The sequence below is a fragment of the Apteryx mantelli genome, chromosome 2 (genome assembly GCF_036417845.1).
Source record: "Apteryx mantelli isolate bAptMan1 chromosome 2, bAptMan1.hap1, whole genome shotgun sequence".
Classification (NCBI taxonomy): domain Eukaryota; kingdom Metazoa; phylum Chordata; class Aves; order Apterygiformes; family Apterygidae; genus Apteryx; species Apteryx mantelli.
In genome coordinates this window covers 172,568,166-172,586,835 of record NC_089979.1, presented here as the reverse complement: position 1 = coordinate 172,586,835, position 18,670 = coordinate 172,568,166, and the positions used below count along the sequence as shown (strand labels likewise).

Here is an 18,670-nt window from a genome sequence, read left to right as displayed (position 1 = left end):
CGGCCGCCGCGCGGGGCCGCGAGCATCCGCAGGGACCGGCCTCCCCCGCGGGGAGCCGATGCCCCGGCCAGCGCCGTCCTGCCCCAGCCCCTGGAAGCAGCAGGTTTCCGCCTCCTGCGGCGCCTTGGCTTCTCTCCCCGCTCCGCTGCGTGGGGGGGATGGGGGTCCAGCTCACCTGGGCCATCCCGGCGCCGTCTTCCCTGCTCCACGCGGAAGCTGCTGGACACATCCCGAGTGGGTCCGTCCCGGGTCAGAGCCCGCGGGTCTCCACGCTGCCGGCGGGATGCGCAGGCTGGGGACCGCGGTGCTCCCAGACGCGAAGCCTTCGGGAAGGGGAGCGTCGCCGTGCTCTTCCTCGGCTCCTCTCCCCGGGCACCGCCGGCGCTGGGAGACGGGAATGGGCTGCCTGCGGCTTTGGTCTGGCTCTGGCCATCCTCTAGCCAAGGGTTCCCAAACGCCAGCGCCTTGCGCCAGCGCGGAGAGTGTTACCCGTTGCCTGGAGCAGCGCAGCCCGCTGTAGATAAGAAGAGACTTGAGCAGAAGAAATGCGTTTTCCAAACCCAGGGATTTTCCCCAAACTTTCATTCCGGACAGAGCAGCCTCTGGCATCCTCCGCCGAGCTGCGGGTGCCGACCCGGCTGCATCCAGAGCACGAGGGGCCTCGGTGCTGGGTTCCTCCTCGCCCAGGGCAGCGGACCCCTCTCCCGGCCCCGAAGCTTCGCGTTCTGCCCCGAAAGGCGCGTGGGCGCGCTGGGTCGGCGCTGCGCCGTCCGGGCCGAGCTCCTCGGCGGTAAAGGGCGTCGCAGCCGCCGCTGCCGCGGGCTGGAAGGGCAGCGCGGACGGGGCAGGCGCGCGGTCCCTGCGGGGACGAAAACGTGCCGCCTTCCGGGGCGCCGGGGTCGGAAACGCTGGAGCGAATGAGGCCGAGAGCTTCCTCTGGAGTCGCGTTACCGTTTGCGAAAAAGCGAAGACCCGTGCAAGTGACCGCGCAAAACAAGCCTGTGTCCTGTCCTGTCTTTCCGGTTGTTCCTTTTGCCACTGTGTGTGTGGAAATGCAGGTACTCCTGACGTGTACTAATTAAATTAATTACGCTCGGAAAAACGCAGTGTCTCCAGTCTCACTGGGATCTTCTGGATTAGCGTGAGGCTTTGTCCAGGTTTTCCGTCCGGATTGGTGCTTTCTGCGGAAACGTTCCCTTAGCTGCCCCATGGGGACCCCCCCCACCCCGTGCAGGTTCCCGGGGGGGGGGGGGGGCACAGCCCTGCAAGGCCCCTGCGTGCACGGCGTCCGGCGCCCGCCTGCTGCTCCGCGCTCAGCTCCTCTCCGCTTCCCCAGCGGCTGTTGCGTTGCAACAGCCCCGTCTCGCTCCGTTCCCGAGCCCTCCTGGTGCCGAAGGGGCGGCGTCAGCCCCGGGAGTCGCCGCTGTTCGGCGCTCGTGACATAGGGGCTTTGCAGCGGATGGAGCATGCAGTGAAGGCAGGCCGGCACCGCCGCTGCGGCAAGGGACGGGATCCCGTGCGGGATGCATGAATCACTTGGGATGCGACAGCGGGAACCGGTGGAGCAGCCAGAGCTGCTCGGACCGGTTTCGCAGCGTGCGCTGAGCTCGGCCGCCGCCGGCGGGACCGTGGTGCATCGAAGCCGCACCTTGCCGAGGGCGGATTTGCTTTGCAGCTCCGTAACCTGCCCTGAGCTGCCCGGTGCCCCAGCAAGCGGCGGGGCCCGTCATCCCGCACAGGCTCCTTGCTCCGCAGCACTTTTTTGGGGGGGGGGGCGCGGAGCAGCCTGGAGGAATTTAGGAACCTGCGTGTGCGCACAGAGCCGTGTCAGGGGGTGTCAGGTCTGGGCTGCCCTTCATCTTCCCAAAAGACGGAGATAAACTGGGAGAGGTGCCAGGAGGGGTGGTCCGGAGCGGACACATCACCTGCTGCACCAAAGCGACAGGTTCGCTAGCCCAGGCTCCGAACGGTCCCTGCCGTCCCACGTGGAGGACAGGCCACGGCGGAGGGATGGACACGGCGGGGTGGAAGGAGAAGAAAACTCAAGGCGGTGACCCAAGGGCGCGAGAGCTCCCGTCACCCGTCAAACCGGCCACAAAGCGTCAGCAGAGAGTCCCCCGGAGAGTCTGAAGAGCGTCCGCCGGGCTTTGGAGGCCCTTGGCGCTGCCTTCCCTGCTTCCGGATGCGGTGAATGGGGACCTTCCTGGGATTTCACTTTTCACCGGATAATGTGTTCGTAAAACAGCTCGCTTGGAGCGACTGCTGGAGCAGGCAGGAGGCAGCAGGAGATCCCGGGAGGATGAAGCATTTGGAGCTGCGGCGATACGGAGGGATGGGGGGGCGCGACCCTGCTGAGCAGCACGAGGGTAGGTGAGGGTCTCGGGACGGCGCCACGGCGAGCGTTGTCCTCAGCGCTGCCCCGTCCTGCCTGCGAGGAGGGCTGGGAGCAGGCCAGGACCCCTCTGGCCTCTGCATCCGGCACGGTGACTCCCGAGAGCCTGGGACACGGCCCTCCGTGGCTCTCTCCCGGCTCTGCCCCCAAACCCCAGCGCAGCCTCGGGAAAGTGGGAGAGCATCTCTCCGACCACGCTTCCCTCCTCCCAAAGTAGGGATCAATAGGCAGTAAAAAGGGAGGGGGGGAGCTTCTGCCTGGCCTTGGAAACAAAACACGCTGGGTTTTCATTCATCACCGCTCTCATCCGGCGCGTGATGCCCGTCGGTGCCGGGCTGCAGCCGTGCTCCTGCTCCGACACCTTGCAGAGATCCAGCCTTTGCAACGGGGAAGGCACTTCCCAGCGCTGTCCCTCCGACTGCCCCCTCTCTCCGCAGTTCCCCCTCGAAGCCCCCCGGTCCAGAGGATTCCTCCTGCACCACCATCCGGCCCTCGGGGCTCGGGATTGGCATCTGAAGTCGCGGCCCAGCCTGCGCTCAAGCCCTCGGGTGGTGGAAAGCGCCTGAGCCCACGGAGCCGCCGAGCCAGGGCGACTTTGTCGGCACGCGGCAGCTGCGAGAGGTTTCCTTTTCGCTCCCGTTCCAGGGGCTCGGAGCAGGGTGTCCGACCTCGGAGATGCCCGGCTCGTGAGTGGCGGTACAAGGTCCTTCTAGGATCCCTGCCGCCCGAGGCAGAGCAGGAGGGGCCGCGCCAGCCCGCAGCTGCGGCTGCTCTCGCACGACCCTAAACCCTCCTGCTTCTTTCCACCCAGCAGACAAGAAAACCCTCCGTAGGACACTGCCATGGCTCTGACCGTCGGAGCGTAGCTACCAGTCCCGGCGGAAGAAAGCTGGAGGCACTTCTCCTACCTGGATCTCATTTTCTGCGTTTTGGCTCATTTCCCTGTTTTCTTCCCAGAAAATGCGATGGCAGAAGGAACAAACTCAGCCCTTCATCATCTTGGCGGACTTGCTCCAGCAGCTCCATCTCTCTCTTGTCCCGGGGAGCCCAGAACTGGACACGTGCATCCCCCAGCCAAAGCACAGTCCCACCCCACAAGACGCTGCGCCAACGCGTGCTCTTTGCCCCCCGTGCATGGGCCAAGTTTGGTATGTTCACCTCACAGGCAGCGTTCGCCCACCCCATAGCCTGGAATATCAGCGAGGCTCCAGATCTCCCTTCTCCAAAGGGGGGTAACCCCCCAGCTCCTTCCCTGGGCCCTGCAGTCATCTGCTGTCCCAGCCCTGAAGAGCATTTGTGCGTCACTGGGGGTGGCACTCTGCAGTCCAGCAGGTCTCATTCGACCCTCCTCTTCGTGCAGCCGCCCTTCTGCTGCAGAGAGAGATTTGGAGTTTGCTGCAACGGCCAGAGACCTGTGAATCATGTCTAGGTTAGCAGCAACGTCTGCAAAGACGACAGGACCGAAACCTGGAGAACCTGACTCCCGTCTCTTGCACGCAGTTAAAGCCAACAGGGTTCTAGGCAGCTGGAGAACGAGACGCGAGCGGTTTCCCTAGGATGTTTCCCTGCCTCCCGCCAGCCTCTTGCCAGCTGCTTGGTGCCTGCACAGTTCAGCCCCGACCCGAGACCCACGCGCCAGCCTGACCTCCTCCACGGCACAGCCCGGGCAGAGAGACCCCACGCCACCCGTCAGGGCGCTTCCCTCCAGCTCACCTAGTCGTTTAGCCGCCAGGTGAACGAACCCAGGACTGTCCTGCTGCGTTTTTCTGCAGAAGCAGCCGTCCTCTCCCCGCGGCAGGAGCAGGGCGGTTTTGCAGGCGGCTGCGAGGTGGTGTCTATGCTTGCAGGCTTGCGGCGCGTTGCATGCTCGAGGCCCCCCGCGACGCGGCAAGGTGCAAGACAGAGGGGGAGGGAAGGGATGCCACGAGTCCTGACTCCCTTGCCAGCGTGCAGCGTTTACCAGGGGCGGCCCCAGCCCCTGGAAGCCCTCCAGCCCCCTTTCAGCAGCAACTCAGCAAGGTTCTGCAGGGACCCCGCTGGCAGAGGGACGGTGCTCCCCACTGAGGAAGATGCTGATGCCCCCCCCCAGCATTTGATTCTGCTCTGAATGCCACCCTTATGAATGCAGAATAACACTAGGTTGGCAGAGCCCAACGCGGGCTTGGCCCACGGTGCTGCCCAGCCCCAAAAAGCCCAGCTTGTGGAACAGGCCGGTTTGCACCAATGCAACTCGGGGAATTTGTCCCTCCAAGCTCACAGGGCAGAGATGAGACCAGCCCCAGAGAGCAGTGATGGGGCTCAGATGACCTTCTGCTTGGGGCTGTGCCTGAGCCCATGTCTAAGGCGGCGAAGGCGCACGAGCTCCTCAGGCCATGGGTCTGCTTGGCCAGACAGCACCCCAACACCCTGGGCTGCCCCGCTCCCCACCCACCCCGCAGACGTATGTGGGGCCATCCCATCCCATCCCCACCGGGACGTGCATGGGGCCACCCTGTCACCTCGGAGATGTTCCTGGGGCTACCTGCCTCACCTCCCTGGCTACATGTGTGGGGCCACCCCGGCACACTGGGGACACGTGTGGGACCACCGCCACCTCACTCTGGGGACGTGTGGGGCCAACCCATCACCCCAGAGACATGTATCATGGTGCTGACACCCCAGTGCCTCCAGTACCCTGGCACCCCCCAGTAACCCAATATTCCTGACAGCCTGGAGCTCAAGTATCTCCAGCATCCCTGGCACCCCAGCATCCTGATAGCCCCAGGAACCCTGCATCCCATTTCTCCCAGCACCTCGGTACCCCCCAGCGCTCCTAAGGCCCTTGGTCTCTTCCCCCTGCTCTTTTTCTCCTCCCCCCTGCTCTGTGCAGTACACGGTCTGGGAGAGGCTGGAGCCAGGCAGGTGCCAGCAAAGGGGTGTCTATATCTGTCCCTTGCTTTGCACCTGACACTGACGGCTGCTTCTGGGACTAATCAGTTCACGTCATGAGCTCTCCTTCAGCACACAAAGTGCAAAGGGAAACTCACCATCCACGCAGCATCCATGACTGATCCCAGGAGACTGCTGGGTCTCCCTCCCATGGAGCAGGAGCTGGGCAGGCAAGTTCTCAGCTGTGAGATGGGGAGCTTCCAGATATTGTCATTAACCCCAAAAGTTCAAGTCTAAAGCTGCAACCCAGAACATAGTTCTTTTTACTCCTGTGGCATCCAAAGGGCAGAGACTGAACGTTTCCATCTCTTGTTCCATCGTCCGGAGTGTGGAAGGGTAAAGAGGTACCTCACTCCGTGTTTGCCCCCCCCCCCCATGCTCCCCACACCACCATGCTCTTCGGAGCCTGCCCTGAGCTCCCTTTCCACGTGTGCAGCCAGCACCTCCCGGTAACCCGACGGCTTGTTTACAAAGAGCAGCCCCTATGCCTATGTGTGGTTATGCACCCGCTGGGTTTGCAGTGCCAGTACATGCTGGGGGACCCAGGAGGAGCAGAGCTCGCCTGCTGAGGGGCCTGGACCCACTGATGAGCCTCAGAAGCGATAGACGTGGAGAGACTTTGCTGGGGCCTCCAGGGGACCAGGCTGTTTCCAGCTGGGCAGCCAGTGAGCGACGCAGGAGCAGGAGGAAGGCAAAGACCTCCCAGGCACGGAGGGAAGTTTGTTCCTGAGCCTTTTATTTAACATCGTTCTCTCAGTAGACCCACAGTTGAGGGGTCTGGTGGTGGTTTGTCAACCACCAGGCTTCAGGGGGGAGAAGCCTTTGGAGTCTTTGGCAACACTCACTTGAAGTAAGAGGGGAGGGATGGAGGAAACCAATTTTGTCTCAAACTGCTGCCAACACGCATCAAGAGCTTTTTCCTCCTGCTTTCCCGCTGCTCCGGGCAAGGCAGATGGCACCGCAGCTCCATTCCCAGAGGTGGGAGCTGCCGCTTCGGAGGAGCGCACGGAGCACAGACCCAGCGGGGCATCAGCTCTGCTGGCACCTCCACCCCATGGCCCTGTGCACCAGCCCGCCTGCCTTCCAGCCTCTTCTTTTCTTCCAGACTGTCAGTAGTGACTTAGATGATCAGTTAATGAGCATGCCTCTAGGATGTGAAGGGCAACACACGGAGCCCAGGAATTTTCAGGCTCTCTGTACACGGGTGATGCAAACTCCTGACTGTCTGTGAAACCTCAGCAGTGCCAAAGCTGGAGCATTTCTATTAATCCCATGTAAGGACCGAGCATGAAGCCAGCCTAGAGCAACCCCATAAAATGTGGCCTCTGGATTTAAATGACAAATAAACATTGGCATAGCTGTGCTTTCTGTGCCAGGACTATCCAAGCCAGGCAGCGGGGAAGGGAGGGGAGCAGTGTCTGCTGATCTCTGCACCCTACCTAAAAAAGCACTGTGGTCCCAAGGGATGTGAGGAAGGGAGGGAGAGAGGAGAAACAGCCAGGGACAACATCGTTTGCACTTGATCCAGCATCACAGCTGAGCGCCAGACGTCCAGGCTGCCGGCTCCCTCGGCTGACATGGACACTTCGGGTCGTGCATGTGCGCAGTGCAGCCCCACATCTTGGGGCCCCTTGGTCCTTGGAGTCCCTGGCATCCCTGGGGTCTCTGGTTCTCTGGGACCTTGAGTCTCCGGAGTTCCCTGATCCTTGGGATCTCTTTGCCCCCGGGTCCTTGCATTCCCTGGGTCTCTGGGGTCCCTAGGTTTCCTGTGTCTTGGGGTGCCCGGATCCCTGAGGTCTCTCAATCCGTGGGTCTCTGGGGTCCCTGGATCCCTGTCTCCAGAGGTCCCGAGTCCCGGTGCTCCTGGCCGCTAAGTCCTGGTACTCCTGGCTCCTGGGCACCCAGAGTCCCAGGTCCTGGTGTCCCTGTGTCCCGGCTCCCGAGTCCCTGGGCTCCTTCGCCGCCGGGGTCCCAGCGCCCCGGGCTGCTGCTCGGCCCTGCCGTTCCCCGCGCCGACACTGGATGTCGCGGCTCCACTCCGGGAGCTCCGCGGCGGGCGCTGCCCCCGCGCCCCGACGGCGCTCCCGGCCCCGCAGGGCAGAGCGGCGGCCGGCGGCCGGGGCCGCGGCAGGGACCGGGACCGGACGGGGACGGGGACGGGGGGGACGGGCAGTTAATGGGGGCGGCGAGGCCAGCTGGGTACGGGAGACCGGATGGGGAGCGGGGACCAGGTGAGTGCCGGGAACCGGGCAGGTACCGGGGGCGGTGAGACTGGGGCAGGGGCAAGTGACAGGGCTGGATGGGTATTGGGGACGGATGGTACCGGGGCCAGCGGGGACCAGGGGACCAGGAGCTGTGGGGCCAGCTGGGTACCAGGGGTCAAGCAGGGACCGGGGCCCGTGGGACCAGCTGGGTACTGGGGACCAGGCAAGTACCGGGGACCGGGCAGGTACCGGGGGCGGCGAGACCGAGGTGGGTGGCGGGGCTGGGCAGTTACTGGGGGCAGGTACCAGAGCAGGTACCAGGGCCAGGCAGGTGCCGGGGGCAGTGGATTTGGCAGGTACCAGGGGCAGTGGGGCCAGGGCAGGTACTGGAGCAGGCACTGGGGCTGGGCAGTTACCAAGGCAGGTACCGGCGCCGGGTGGGCACAGGGGCAGGTCCTGGGTCTGGGTGGTCAGCTCTGCAGATGCAGCAGTGCATTCGTGGCTGTGTCACGTACGTGGCTGTGTCACATGCGGCTCCAACACTGCTCGGTGGGGCAGCCGCAGCTTTGCCACCTCCTCACCCAGTGCAGTGTTTGCTGGAGTGACTTTCCTCTTTCAGTGCGTTGCAGAAGGAGGTGTGCTCTGCAGGAAAGAGGTTCACGGAGGGGGTCGGTCACAGGCATTTTTTGCCCCGGACCCTGCTGTGCCCGTCAAAGCCTGACTTCCCTCTCCAGTGCCATTGCCACAGCGGCAGGGCCTGAGCTGCCTGAGCTGGATGTGGAGCTGCTCAGCCCTGCTGGGACAAGGGTTGCTGTGAAAGCATGCAGGGTCTTAGGTCTGGTCTTCTGGGGGGCCTCTGCAAATGTAAGGCACCTCATGGGGTCCCAGCCCCCCCTGCAGCTGGGCAGCGGCTGACCATAGGCTGAAGGCTGCAGTCACTGACCCCAAGCCCTACTCAAGCCCCCCAGGAAGGCCCAGGTCCTTTCCTGGATCAGGCTGGTGGATGATGGAAGAGGTTTGGGGCCAGGAGCTTGGGAGCTTCATCAAGATGGGGCCAAGGGTGTCGACTAGGAACTATTGCTGCAAAGCAGGAGACAAAGCAACAGTGGGAAGCCAGTAGGAAAAATGGGTCTGAGCCCAAACAGGAGCAAGGCAACCACTGGGACATGCCAAAAAGGGGAGAGGAGATGGGGAGAAGGAATACCATGGCTGACCATGTGCCTGGAGTTTGACACCAAGGGCCTTGATAAAGACATTTCCTGTGAAATCAGACACTGCACGGTACTCTCCTCCCCAGATTCCCACTGTCCCGTGTCTGAGACTCAGCTGTGCTTCTCCACTTCGGAAGACCAAGAAGGAGCGAGGCCGGATCAGGTGACTTTTTGAGAGCTGAGGTTATGACATCCAGCCAAAAGGAAGAGGTGATGGGTAACCTGCCTGGCCAAATGCTTGATGCAGGTAATGAAGACCTTTTTGGTGTCAGGTTAGAGTCTAGGGTCAGCACACTGACAACCACCTCTCAGACCAGTCCTGTTCGTTCATGGAAGAACCCCAGGCAGCCAAAAACACAGCACCTGCAACGTTCACGGTGCCAGACACAAGTGGAACAACGGTGCCAGGCCCGGCACGCGCGGGCTTTACCTGGGAGACCTGCTGCTGGTGATGGCAGTGCCTGGCCCTCTTCCTGTCCCCGTGCCACCGCGCACCACGGCCGGTGAAGCGCACATAGCGAGTCCGAGGGGGCGGCACTTCATAGCCAGGAAGAAGGCGGCTGGGTATCGGTAAGAAAGCAACAGAGATAGATAAACCACGGCTGCAGAGGGATTGTGCTGTGGATGGACACAGAGAGGTTTCTACACACTTCAGGTTCTAAGCAGAGGGTCGGGTCAGAGAAGGGGTTCAGAGGAAACCCTCGGACACTGTGTGATAGCATTCGGGAGCAGCAGTGCAGTGTTCAAGATGAGAGCAGCCAGCGCAGGAGGGGCATGTGGGAGAGCGTCCCCACTAGCTCCTTCTCCCTCGCTTTTGGGGGCATTTAAACCTCCCCGCTGCCACCTAAGCTAGCCAGACTTAAAGGCGAACGCAGGTCCCCGGGCACGCAGGTCCCCGGGCACGCAGTCTTTGCTTTCAGCTCTCCCACGGCTCGCTCTGGAGCCTGCAACGTCAGATACGCTGCTGCCGATCAGAGGTTTGCAGCCCGGTGCTGTGACACCAGCGTGACACAGGAGGCGCACGGCGACAGCTAGGGCAGCCCCCAGCCACGGTGCTGGGGCTGTTTGGTGAGCTTTCCCGGGGAGTCGGGCACATGCACTCAGCTCCCGGCATCGGAGGCAGCGTTTCCAAGCGCCGCAGCCCCGGGCGGTGCGGGCGTTGGATGTGCTGCCCGTCCCCGCGGGAGGAGCCAGCGCTGCAAACAGGCTGCGCGCTAGCCACGTCCCCCACGTGAGAGCTTTGCAAAAAGGCTCCAGCTCTCGCTGCCGCTGCCGGCCGGCACACGCGCGCGCTTCCAGGTGCATCCGAGCTGCTCAGCGAGGAAACGGTCCCTGCCAGCCCCCGCAGCTCCCTGCCTGCCTCGCTTAGGGGGGGCTCCGAGCTCCGGGCAAGCCTTGCTCTCACGGACAGCAAAAGTCACCGCAGCCTGCAACACGCACTGCTCTGCTGGAGAGGAGACTGCAGAAGCAACGTGCTCTGCAGCTGGGAGGGGAAGAAGAGCTGGCTGGAGAGCTGGCTCCAGCGAGGCAGCGCGAAGGTACCAGGGTGGAGGGGCAGGGGAGGGAGATGTGCAGTGGTTTATCCTGGCTGGGAAGATTTTATAAGGAGGAAGGGAGCTCACGTGTGCCTGACTTGTCCTAAGAAGAGCGTAGCGAGTGTGCTTGCTTGTCGCTGCTGAGCTCTGCGTGCACAAAGCTCGCGAGGGAAATGCTAGCGGCCAAGGCGCTGCGATGAAGCGGCGGTGCCGAACGTTCATTGCTTAGTGTGGGACCCTCAGCCCATAAAGTCGTCCCAAGCAGCATCGTGGCATTAACAGAAGTCATCCATATGTGCTTTCGTTTGTGCAGCGCGGCTCTGGCCGTCCAGCGTGTTCCCGTGCTCGCAGGAGCGGCTGCTCGGAGATGAGACTGCTCCTAGCTGGGAAGACTGGCGGCGGGAAAAGCGCCACGGGAAACACCCTGCTCGGAGAACAAGTCTTCACGTCCAAGCTTGCGACAAAGCCAGTCACCGTAAGCTGTGCGAAAGCACAAAGGCACCGCGATGGCGGGGACATCACGGTGGTTGACACAGCCAATATTTTTGATCCAACACCTGTCAGCGACGAGCTGTACAGAGAAATTATTCATTGCATCAAGCTGTCCCAGCCAGGGCCCCATGCACTGGTGCTGGTGACACAGCTGGGTCGGTTCACTGAGGAGGACAAGCAGGTGGTGCAGAGAGTGCAGGAGATTTTTGGAGCTGATGTTCTGAGGCACACAATCGTCTTATTCACCCGGGCGGAAGATTTGGTGGGGGGATCGCTGCATGATTACGTGCGATATTCGGACAACAGAGCTCTCCAGGACTTGATTAGGAGGTGTGGAAACAGGTACTGCAGTTTCAATAACAGGGCCACAGGTGCCGAACGGGATGAGCAGGTTGCTGAGCTGATGGGGATGGTCTGCAGCATGGTGCAGGAGAATGGAGGCGGGTACTTCAGCAATGAGATGTACGAGAAGCATTCATCATTAACTGAGAAGGAAGTGAAATATCACATGCAGCAGCACAAAGCAGCCGGGGAAATGAGCAAGCGACCCAGGTCTGTGCCATACAGGACCATTCTCCTGGTTGGTGGGATAATTCTCCTTGTCATGGCTCTGAAATATCGCATGCAGCAGCACAAAGCAGCCAGGTAAAAGAGGAAGAGACCCAGGTCTGTGCCATACAGCACCATTCTCCTGGTTGGTGGGATAATTCTCCTTGTCATTGCTGTGAAATATCACATGCAGCAGCACAAAGCAGCCAGGGAAATGAGGGAGCAACCCAGGTCTGTGCCATACAGGATCATTCTCCTGGTTGGTGGGATAATTCTCCTCGTTGTCACTGTGGTTTTCCTTATTTTCCTTATCAGGGGCTAATACCAAATCACAGAACCACAGAGGGGTTGAGGTTGGCAGGAGCCTCTGGAGCCCATCTGGTCCACCATAGAGCAGGTTGCTCAGGGCCGTGGCCAGTCAGGTTTCAAATCTCTGCAAGGATGGAGACTCCACAACCTCTCTGGACAACCTGTTCCAGTGTTCAACTGCCCGCTCAATAAAAAAGCTTTTCCTTAGGTTTCATGGAATCTCCTGCGTTTCAGTTTGTGCCTATTGCCTCTTGTCCTGTCACTGATCCATCTTCTCTACTGCCTCCATCAGATGTTGATGCACGCTGAGAAGATCCCCCTGAGCCTTCTTTTCCCCAGGCTACACAGTCCCGGCTCTCTCAGCCTCTCCTCATATGTCAGATGCTCCAGGCCCCTAACTGTCTCTGCGGCCCTTCGCTGGAACCACTCCAGCGTACGTGGAACGCGCGTGTGGCATACTCTGCTCTTCCCGGCACTTCCCCCTTCCCAGCCGTTATTGTCTGTGATCATCATCTTCTCTGTCCTTGCAGGCCAGCACGGCCTCAGGTCAAAGCGCGGCTTGCTGCACCATCACAAGCCCTACTCCTCCCATGCGTTCACAGACCAGCAAGGCACCGCCAGGTTTTTCTGGTTTTACATGGTATCGCGAAAGCTTAGCAGTGGTTGCAAGACCTGCCCCCTCGCTTCCTCTCCCGCAGGAAGCCTCTCTCACAGCCCTTGCACATTGGCTCCAGCTGGCCATCCAGGAGGCAAGGTGCTTTCTTCCCTCAGCTCATCACCAGCCCTACAGCGCCTGCCTTGCTTTCCCACGGCCAAACCCAGCCAGAGCTGCTCTCTGCTTCGAGTGACACATTCCAGAGCAGAGCAAATACATAACCATTCCCTGCGCATCCCTCTAGCTCTCCTTTAGGGTGAAGTGCCTCAGACTGAAGTGATTCCATCAGTGATCAGTCCATCAGCAGTCATCAGTCCAGCCTGATTTCCCCAGATCATTTCTCGTTTCATTCCCTACTCCTCTCACGCAAGCCTGGTTCAAAGTCTTGCTGCAGCAGTGCCCAGCTGTTTCCTCAGGCTTCCCCACACGTTCCTCTTTCTCTCGTTCTTCTTCCTGAAACACAGCCCTTTGGAGAAGTTTCACACAACCGCAAAGTTCCCGTTCTCGGCTGAATTTTCACCAACCCAGAAAACTCACATGCAGAGCAAAGCTCCCCCTCCTGAACAGCTGCCTCTGTCACAGAATGGTGGAGGTTGGCAGGGACCTCTGGAGAGCATCTGGTCCGACCCCCTGCTCCAGCAGGCTCACCTAGAGCACGTTGTCCAGGACCATGTCCAGGCAGGTGTTGAACATCTCCAAAGATGGAGACTCCACAACCTCTCTGGGCAACTCCCGGTCCTTCTCTGCAGAGCTGCTTTCCAGCAAGTCAGCCCCCAACCTGTACTGGTGCATGGGGTTATTCCTCCCCAGGAATTCCTCCTGTCCATGCCAGGAGCTAATGTTCCCGGGTAATCTCAGGGTCAGGATGTTTATGAGCCCTCCAGACCTCTCTGAACGACTTTTAGCTTTGAAAAATATACTGGCACAGACCATTGCCTCCTCTAGTAAAGAGCGCTCCGGCCACCAGGCTGGTCTTCAGCAAGGTGCTCCTGCATCCCCCTTCCCTTCTGCCCCCAGGATGGTTTTGGGGGGGGGCTCTGCAGAGAACTGAGCCCTGTTGCTTCTCAGCAGACAGAGGCCTGACGCGACATTATCTCCCTTTCCCTCTATTTTCCCATGTTTGTTCCTGCCCAGTCCGCTTTAGTCCCTCTCCTTCCCTGCCTTTGATCCTTCCCCTAAATATCCCATAATAAATCTACATAATCCCACAGGCTCTTTCCCATAAGCCCCAGGGTAAATTTGTTTTTTTTTCTTATCATCAGCTGCAAAGTCCTGACTGACCCTCTCCAGCCCACCAGCCAGTGACCTGAGCACTCTGCTCCTCATCATGGTCTCCGTTATCTCCTGCTCATTGAGGTTGCGTATCCGCGTGTTTAATTTATTACCTTTTCGGCTTCTTGTCTTTTAAGCTAAGTCACCACCGACCAGATATCCTTAAAGATACTATGCAATTCGGGTGCTCATGTGGTGTCAACATGGTAGGGCTGCCTACGCTATGGAGGAAATATCACAATTCCTGGCAATGCTGAGCAACCAAAAGGGGTCTGGGAGGATGGGGAGGTCTCTACACGGGCAGGAATACAGTGTGCTTCACCAGGCAGAACGAGGACCAAGTGTCTGGGTGACAGCAGGGCTCCGGCTGAATAGGAGTCAGCTGCGGCTGGACACGGAGAAAAGGGCAGGACGGGGACCGATGGTTTCGGATACGCTCCTCGTGTCGCCGGCCAGGCCTCGTGCAGAGTCCTGCGCCCGGCTGCAGCCGCAGTCGCTCCAGGAAAGAGGATGCAACTGGAGAGCGCCAAAAGCAGAACATGAGCAGCTGGACAGGGGGAGAGGCTGCTGCTGAGCAGGAGGGACTGGATTTCTGTGCGACTCCCTCTGGGATTAGCCCCATTTCTCGGTAATGACGTTTGCCCTTGCTGTAATGCTGTGGACGTCCAAATACCACGCCTGGTTCTCCCATTCCCCTCCGCACCACAGCAAAACTTGTCAACAAGCAAAACAGGAGTCAAGCAATTACTCAGCAACTACTTTTCCCTCTGCAGCTGTGGTTTATCTATCATCCCTGTTGCTTTCTTACCGATACCCAGCTGCCTTCTTCCTGGCTATGAAGTGCTGCCCCCTCGGACTCGCTATGTGCGCTTCACCGGCCGTGGTGTGCGGTGGCACAGGGACAGAAAGAGGGCCAGGCACTGCCGTCACCAGCAGCAGGTCTCCCAGGTAGAGCCCATGCGTGCCGGGCCTGGCACCGTTGTTCCACTTGTGTCTTTGTTGCATGCACAAAATGCCCTTGTCTCTTATATCCTTACGTTCCTACCAGAGCACAAGTGCTGCCATACCCCTCTCTATCCTTCCTGAGCACAGGAGAGCAGAGGAAGGGATTGACTTTTCCCTTCATGGGGAAAGGCTGCTGCACTGACACGGAGGGCAAAGCTGCAGGTTCTGCGTCTCCTCTTCCTTCGCAGAAGCCTTCGCATAGCTCGGGTGCAAAAGGGCCCAGTGAGTCTAGCGAGAGAGGAGTGAGCCACAGTAGAGTCGGGGTGCCACAGCGGCACCGTGAACATTGCAGGTGCTGTGTTTTTGGCTGCTTGGGGTTCTTGCATGAACGAACAGGGCTGGTCTGAGAGGTGGTTGTCGGTGTGCTGACCCTAGACTCTAACTTGACACCAAAATGGCCATGCGGAAAGTAACTGCAAGAGCCATCTGCTTGGCTCCAGCCTCTCCTAGCCTGGGCACTGCACAGCAGGAAGGAGGAGAAAGGAGCGGGGGGTAAGAGGGACCAGGGGGCCGAGGAACGATTTACAACTTGCTTTTGAGACTATTTGCATGAAACATCATTTGGGCTCTCCATGGTCAGGCGGGCTGTTGGGCTGCAGTGGGGCTAGGGCCCTGCCACGCTGTTGGTATGGGGGTCAGGAGACCATCCAGGCTTCTGGTGTGGTTGTTCTCCCAACCCACTTCCACGACTTCATCGGTTTGTGGGAATTTGTCTTCTGTCTCCATTCCTACTTTTTGAACTCTGCTCCTGGTCAGCCTCCACCTCAGTGTCTCCTTCCCAGGCACACACCTGCTTCTGGTGACCCAGCTGGGCTGGTCCGCAGGGAAGGACATGGTGACGCCTGGAAACACACCACTGTGCAGTTGCTGATGTGAGGGACACATTGCTGGGTGGCTCCTTAAGTGCCTCGGAGAACAGAGCTCTCCAGGGAGCGACCAGGAGCCCTGGGAAGTGGTGCTGTGCCTTCACCAACACAACTGCAAGAGCAGAGTGCAAAGTCCAGGTTGATGCATTACGGATACCAGCGGAGCAGGTGGTCCAGGACTGCAGGTCCTGTGTCCGGACAACACTGGTGTACAAGCGTGGGGGGGGGAGCTACAAATGCAAATGGTTGAGTTAGTGGTAAAACCTGTTGAAGAGATGAGAAAGCAGTCCAAAGAAATGGTGCAGAACGTGAAGGAGAAACAAAAAGAGATAAACAAGGAAAGTAAGGCAAAGCTGGATGCTCCAGATGGCAACGCCGACAAAGCATTTTCCCATGGCATAAGCGTTGCTGCAAAAGTGGCAGGAGCGCAGAGAGCCCCTAAGGACAGACTGGGAGAGATCCAGGGAGAAGCTGAAAATGCCAGGGAGTGAGCAGCACCATTTGTTACCATCATGATGGTACTGCGGTGTTTCTGGGGACGTGGCTGGCTATGAGGAGAGGCTGGAGTTGAAAGGGATGGATTGGATTTCTGTGCGACTCCCTCTGGGATTAGCCTCATTTCTCAGTAATGACGTTTGCCCTTGCTGTAATCCTGTGGACGTCCAAACACCACGCCTGGTTCTCCCATTCCCCTCCGCACCGCAGCAAAACAGGTCAACAAGCAAAACAGGAGTTAAGCAATTGCTCAGCAACTACTTTTCCCTCTGCAGCTGTGGTTTATCTATCTCCGTTGCTTTCTTACCGCTACCCAGCCGCCTTCTTCCTAGCTGGGAGAGCTTCTTCCTAGCTCTGCACAGAAAGCTGTTGCTCACGCTATTTGCACGCCGAGCAGGTGATCGGCGTGATGTGGTCCGGCAGACACCACCACGGAAGGCAGCGCTGTGCCAGCCTGCAGAGCAGCTCCTGCAGCGTAAAGCCCGGCGAGGCGACTCAGGGAAGTGTCAAAAAGAGGGCTGTCGCCCGGCAGGTGGTTTCCTGGCGTTCCTGGAATTCCTGTTGAGGAACTGCTGTTGGCCAAGCGCTGCTTTGGGTATTTACTAGCAAGGCGGAAAGGTAAAGGCACCACAGTTCAGCAAATGTTGCCGAGGCAGGTGGTGGTGGGAGCAGCCTGGCTGGGCAGACCACTTGTCCCCATGGGTACGCTGGGCTCAGGCAGAGCTGAGCCCGAGCATGGTCGGGCGCGTTGCCTCTGCTGCATGGGACAGCCCTGACAGATGGTCCCATTCCCCAGAGGGACGTGGAGAGGTAGGGTGGCAGCGGCAGGGGGGTGACGCACAGCTGGCAGCGTGCAAGAGAACAGACCATCTCGGGACATTTTTGTGGAGGGGGGAAAGAGACTTGAGCAGTGCCCGAGACTTGTCTTGCACTCAGCAGCAGCCTGGGGCTCTTGCAGGGTGATTTATTTCAGCCGAGCCCATCTCTGCTTCCCTTTGCCCACAGCAAGTTTTCTTATCTGCAATGCCTAGAGCTCACGGCATTTACGGGAAAAGCCTGTTTACTGGACTGTTATCATAGGGCTTGCACTCCAAGCGCGTTTCCAGATGAGTCCTGCTGGATTTTCCATTGGCTGGCAGGGACCCTGCATTTGGGAAGATGGTGAACTCCTAGCTCCAGGCCAGCTCATGCGGGTTTCATGTGCACGGCAGTTTCATTTCTGTAATCTATGAATAGCCATAAAATTCTTGCAGATCAGCACAACGTTCTCTAGAACAGAGGTTATCGGCAAAGCGCCAGCTTACAAGTTTCCGCTGATCCTGGTTGAGGAGAGAGGGGGCACCTCTGGTGCAGAGCGGGCGAAGGATGGGCATGACGGCTGCTGGGAGTTCCCGCTGGCTGGCAGGGATCCTCTGCACGCCCGTCACAGGCGCAGACGGCGCGGGGCCCGGGAGGCACGGCTGGAGAGGGTCGGTGCCCGCTCCCCAGGCGGGCTGCGTTGTGACGACGGCGTGCGCGCCGCGGCGGTGCCGATGCCCCGCTGTTGGCCCGCGCCTTTGCGGGACAGCGTCGCTGCGGGGGTCTCGATCAGCTTGGGCTGGGGCCGTGGCTGGGACCAGCGTCTTTTCCGTAACTGCAGGGATCAGCTGTTGCACCGTCCTAACAGGGCAACAACCCAAGGAACCATCCATCGTGCTGCCTGCTGCCGCGTGCAGCATCAGGACAGCCCCAGCACGCTGAAGCCACAGCCTGCAGCACTAGCCTGGGGCTCTTGCAGGGCAATTCGTTGCAGCCAGGGTTATCCATGCCCCCCCTTGGCTGCCCTGGGCCTCGTTGTCTGCAAAGCCCTGGGCTCAGCAGTCACGAGAAAAGCCCGCTTACCTCACCTTGCCCGATACGTCCCGTTGTGCACGCTGGTGAGCGAGCTCACAGCCGGGGTCTCCATCGCAGCCGGTGGCACAAGTGCTGGCACGGCTGGGTGGGAGGGAGCTGGCGATGCTGAGGACCGGGGGCTAAAGCTGCAGGTCTCAACATGAGGCCTCACACGGGCGTATTAGCAGCACACTATGGGGAGGTGCAGAGCTTTGGTGGTACAAATTAGTGTTTTGAAGCAGCTGAAAGGCGAATGGGTGATGTGAACAGAAACGAGATGGCCAGAGGTGGTTCGCAAACCAGGATGCTTGCGTCTTACACAAGCCAGCTGCAAAGCACTTGAGCAGAAGTGAGGCGAGCACGCCAGAGGTGGATCTCCAATGGCAGGTGGATCTGGTGGGTATGCAAGGATTTTCCAAGCATAATGATGGCGTCACGCACCTTTACAGCAATAGACATATTATCCAAACAAGCCTGGGCCATGCATCTAAAAGACAAGATGTGTTCTGAAATAGCCAGGACTTTTACAACCAGTTTTAGCAGAGGGGACACCTCAGAAATTACAGACCAACAGGAGGAAAGAATTTTTTAAAGCAGCCTTTGAGCAAGCTGTTAAAACAACATACCGTTCACCGCTTCATTACTAATGACATAGCAAAAGCCTCCTTCACAGGGCATTTTAACAGGATGCTAAAATCCAAGAAGTGGAGGCACTTTATAGTACACGATTACTTTTGCTGCATGGACATCTTACTGGAGCTTACAGAGAGCTGTAAGTACAGCTCCCACAGGCTTTCTGTGCCAGACCTGCGGACACAAACCCTTCGGACTCTCCAAAGGGCTGGAAACTCTTTATGAGGGACTGGTTGAAAGAGAATGAAAGTG

The 18,670-nt window shown here is 59.4% G+C and overlaps 1 protein-coding gene across 2 annotated transcripts; it reads left to right on the top strand.

The window, feature by feature from the left end:
- The first annotated feature begins 9,244 nt into the window (after positions 1–9,244).
- Positions 9,245–11,834, top strand: LOC106496056 (GTPase IMAP family member 1-like). 2 transcript variants are annotated; one of them, XM_067292129.1, is made up of 3 exons: positions 9,245–9,305; positions 10,584–11,407; positions 11,627–11,834. In XM_067292129.1, exons 2-3 carry the CDS (start codon positions 10,638–10,640, stop codon positions 11,631–11,633), a joined length of 777 nt encoding a protein of 258 aa, XP_067148230.1. In that variant the 5' UTR covers positions 9,245–9,305; positions 10,584–10,637; the 3' UTR covers positions 11,634–11,834. The 2 variants fall into 2 exon arrangements, with proteins under 2 accessions (XP_067148230.1, XP_067148229.1); XM_067292128.1 differs by lacking the exon at positions 9,245–9,305 and adding an exon at positions 10,235–10,273.
- The last annotated feature ends 6,836 nt before the right edge of the window (positions 11,835–18,670 follow it).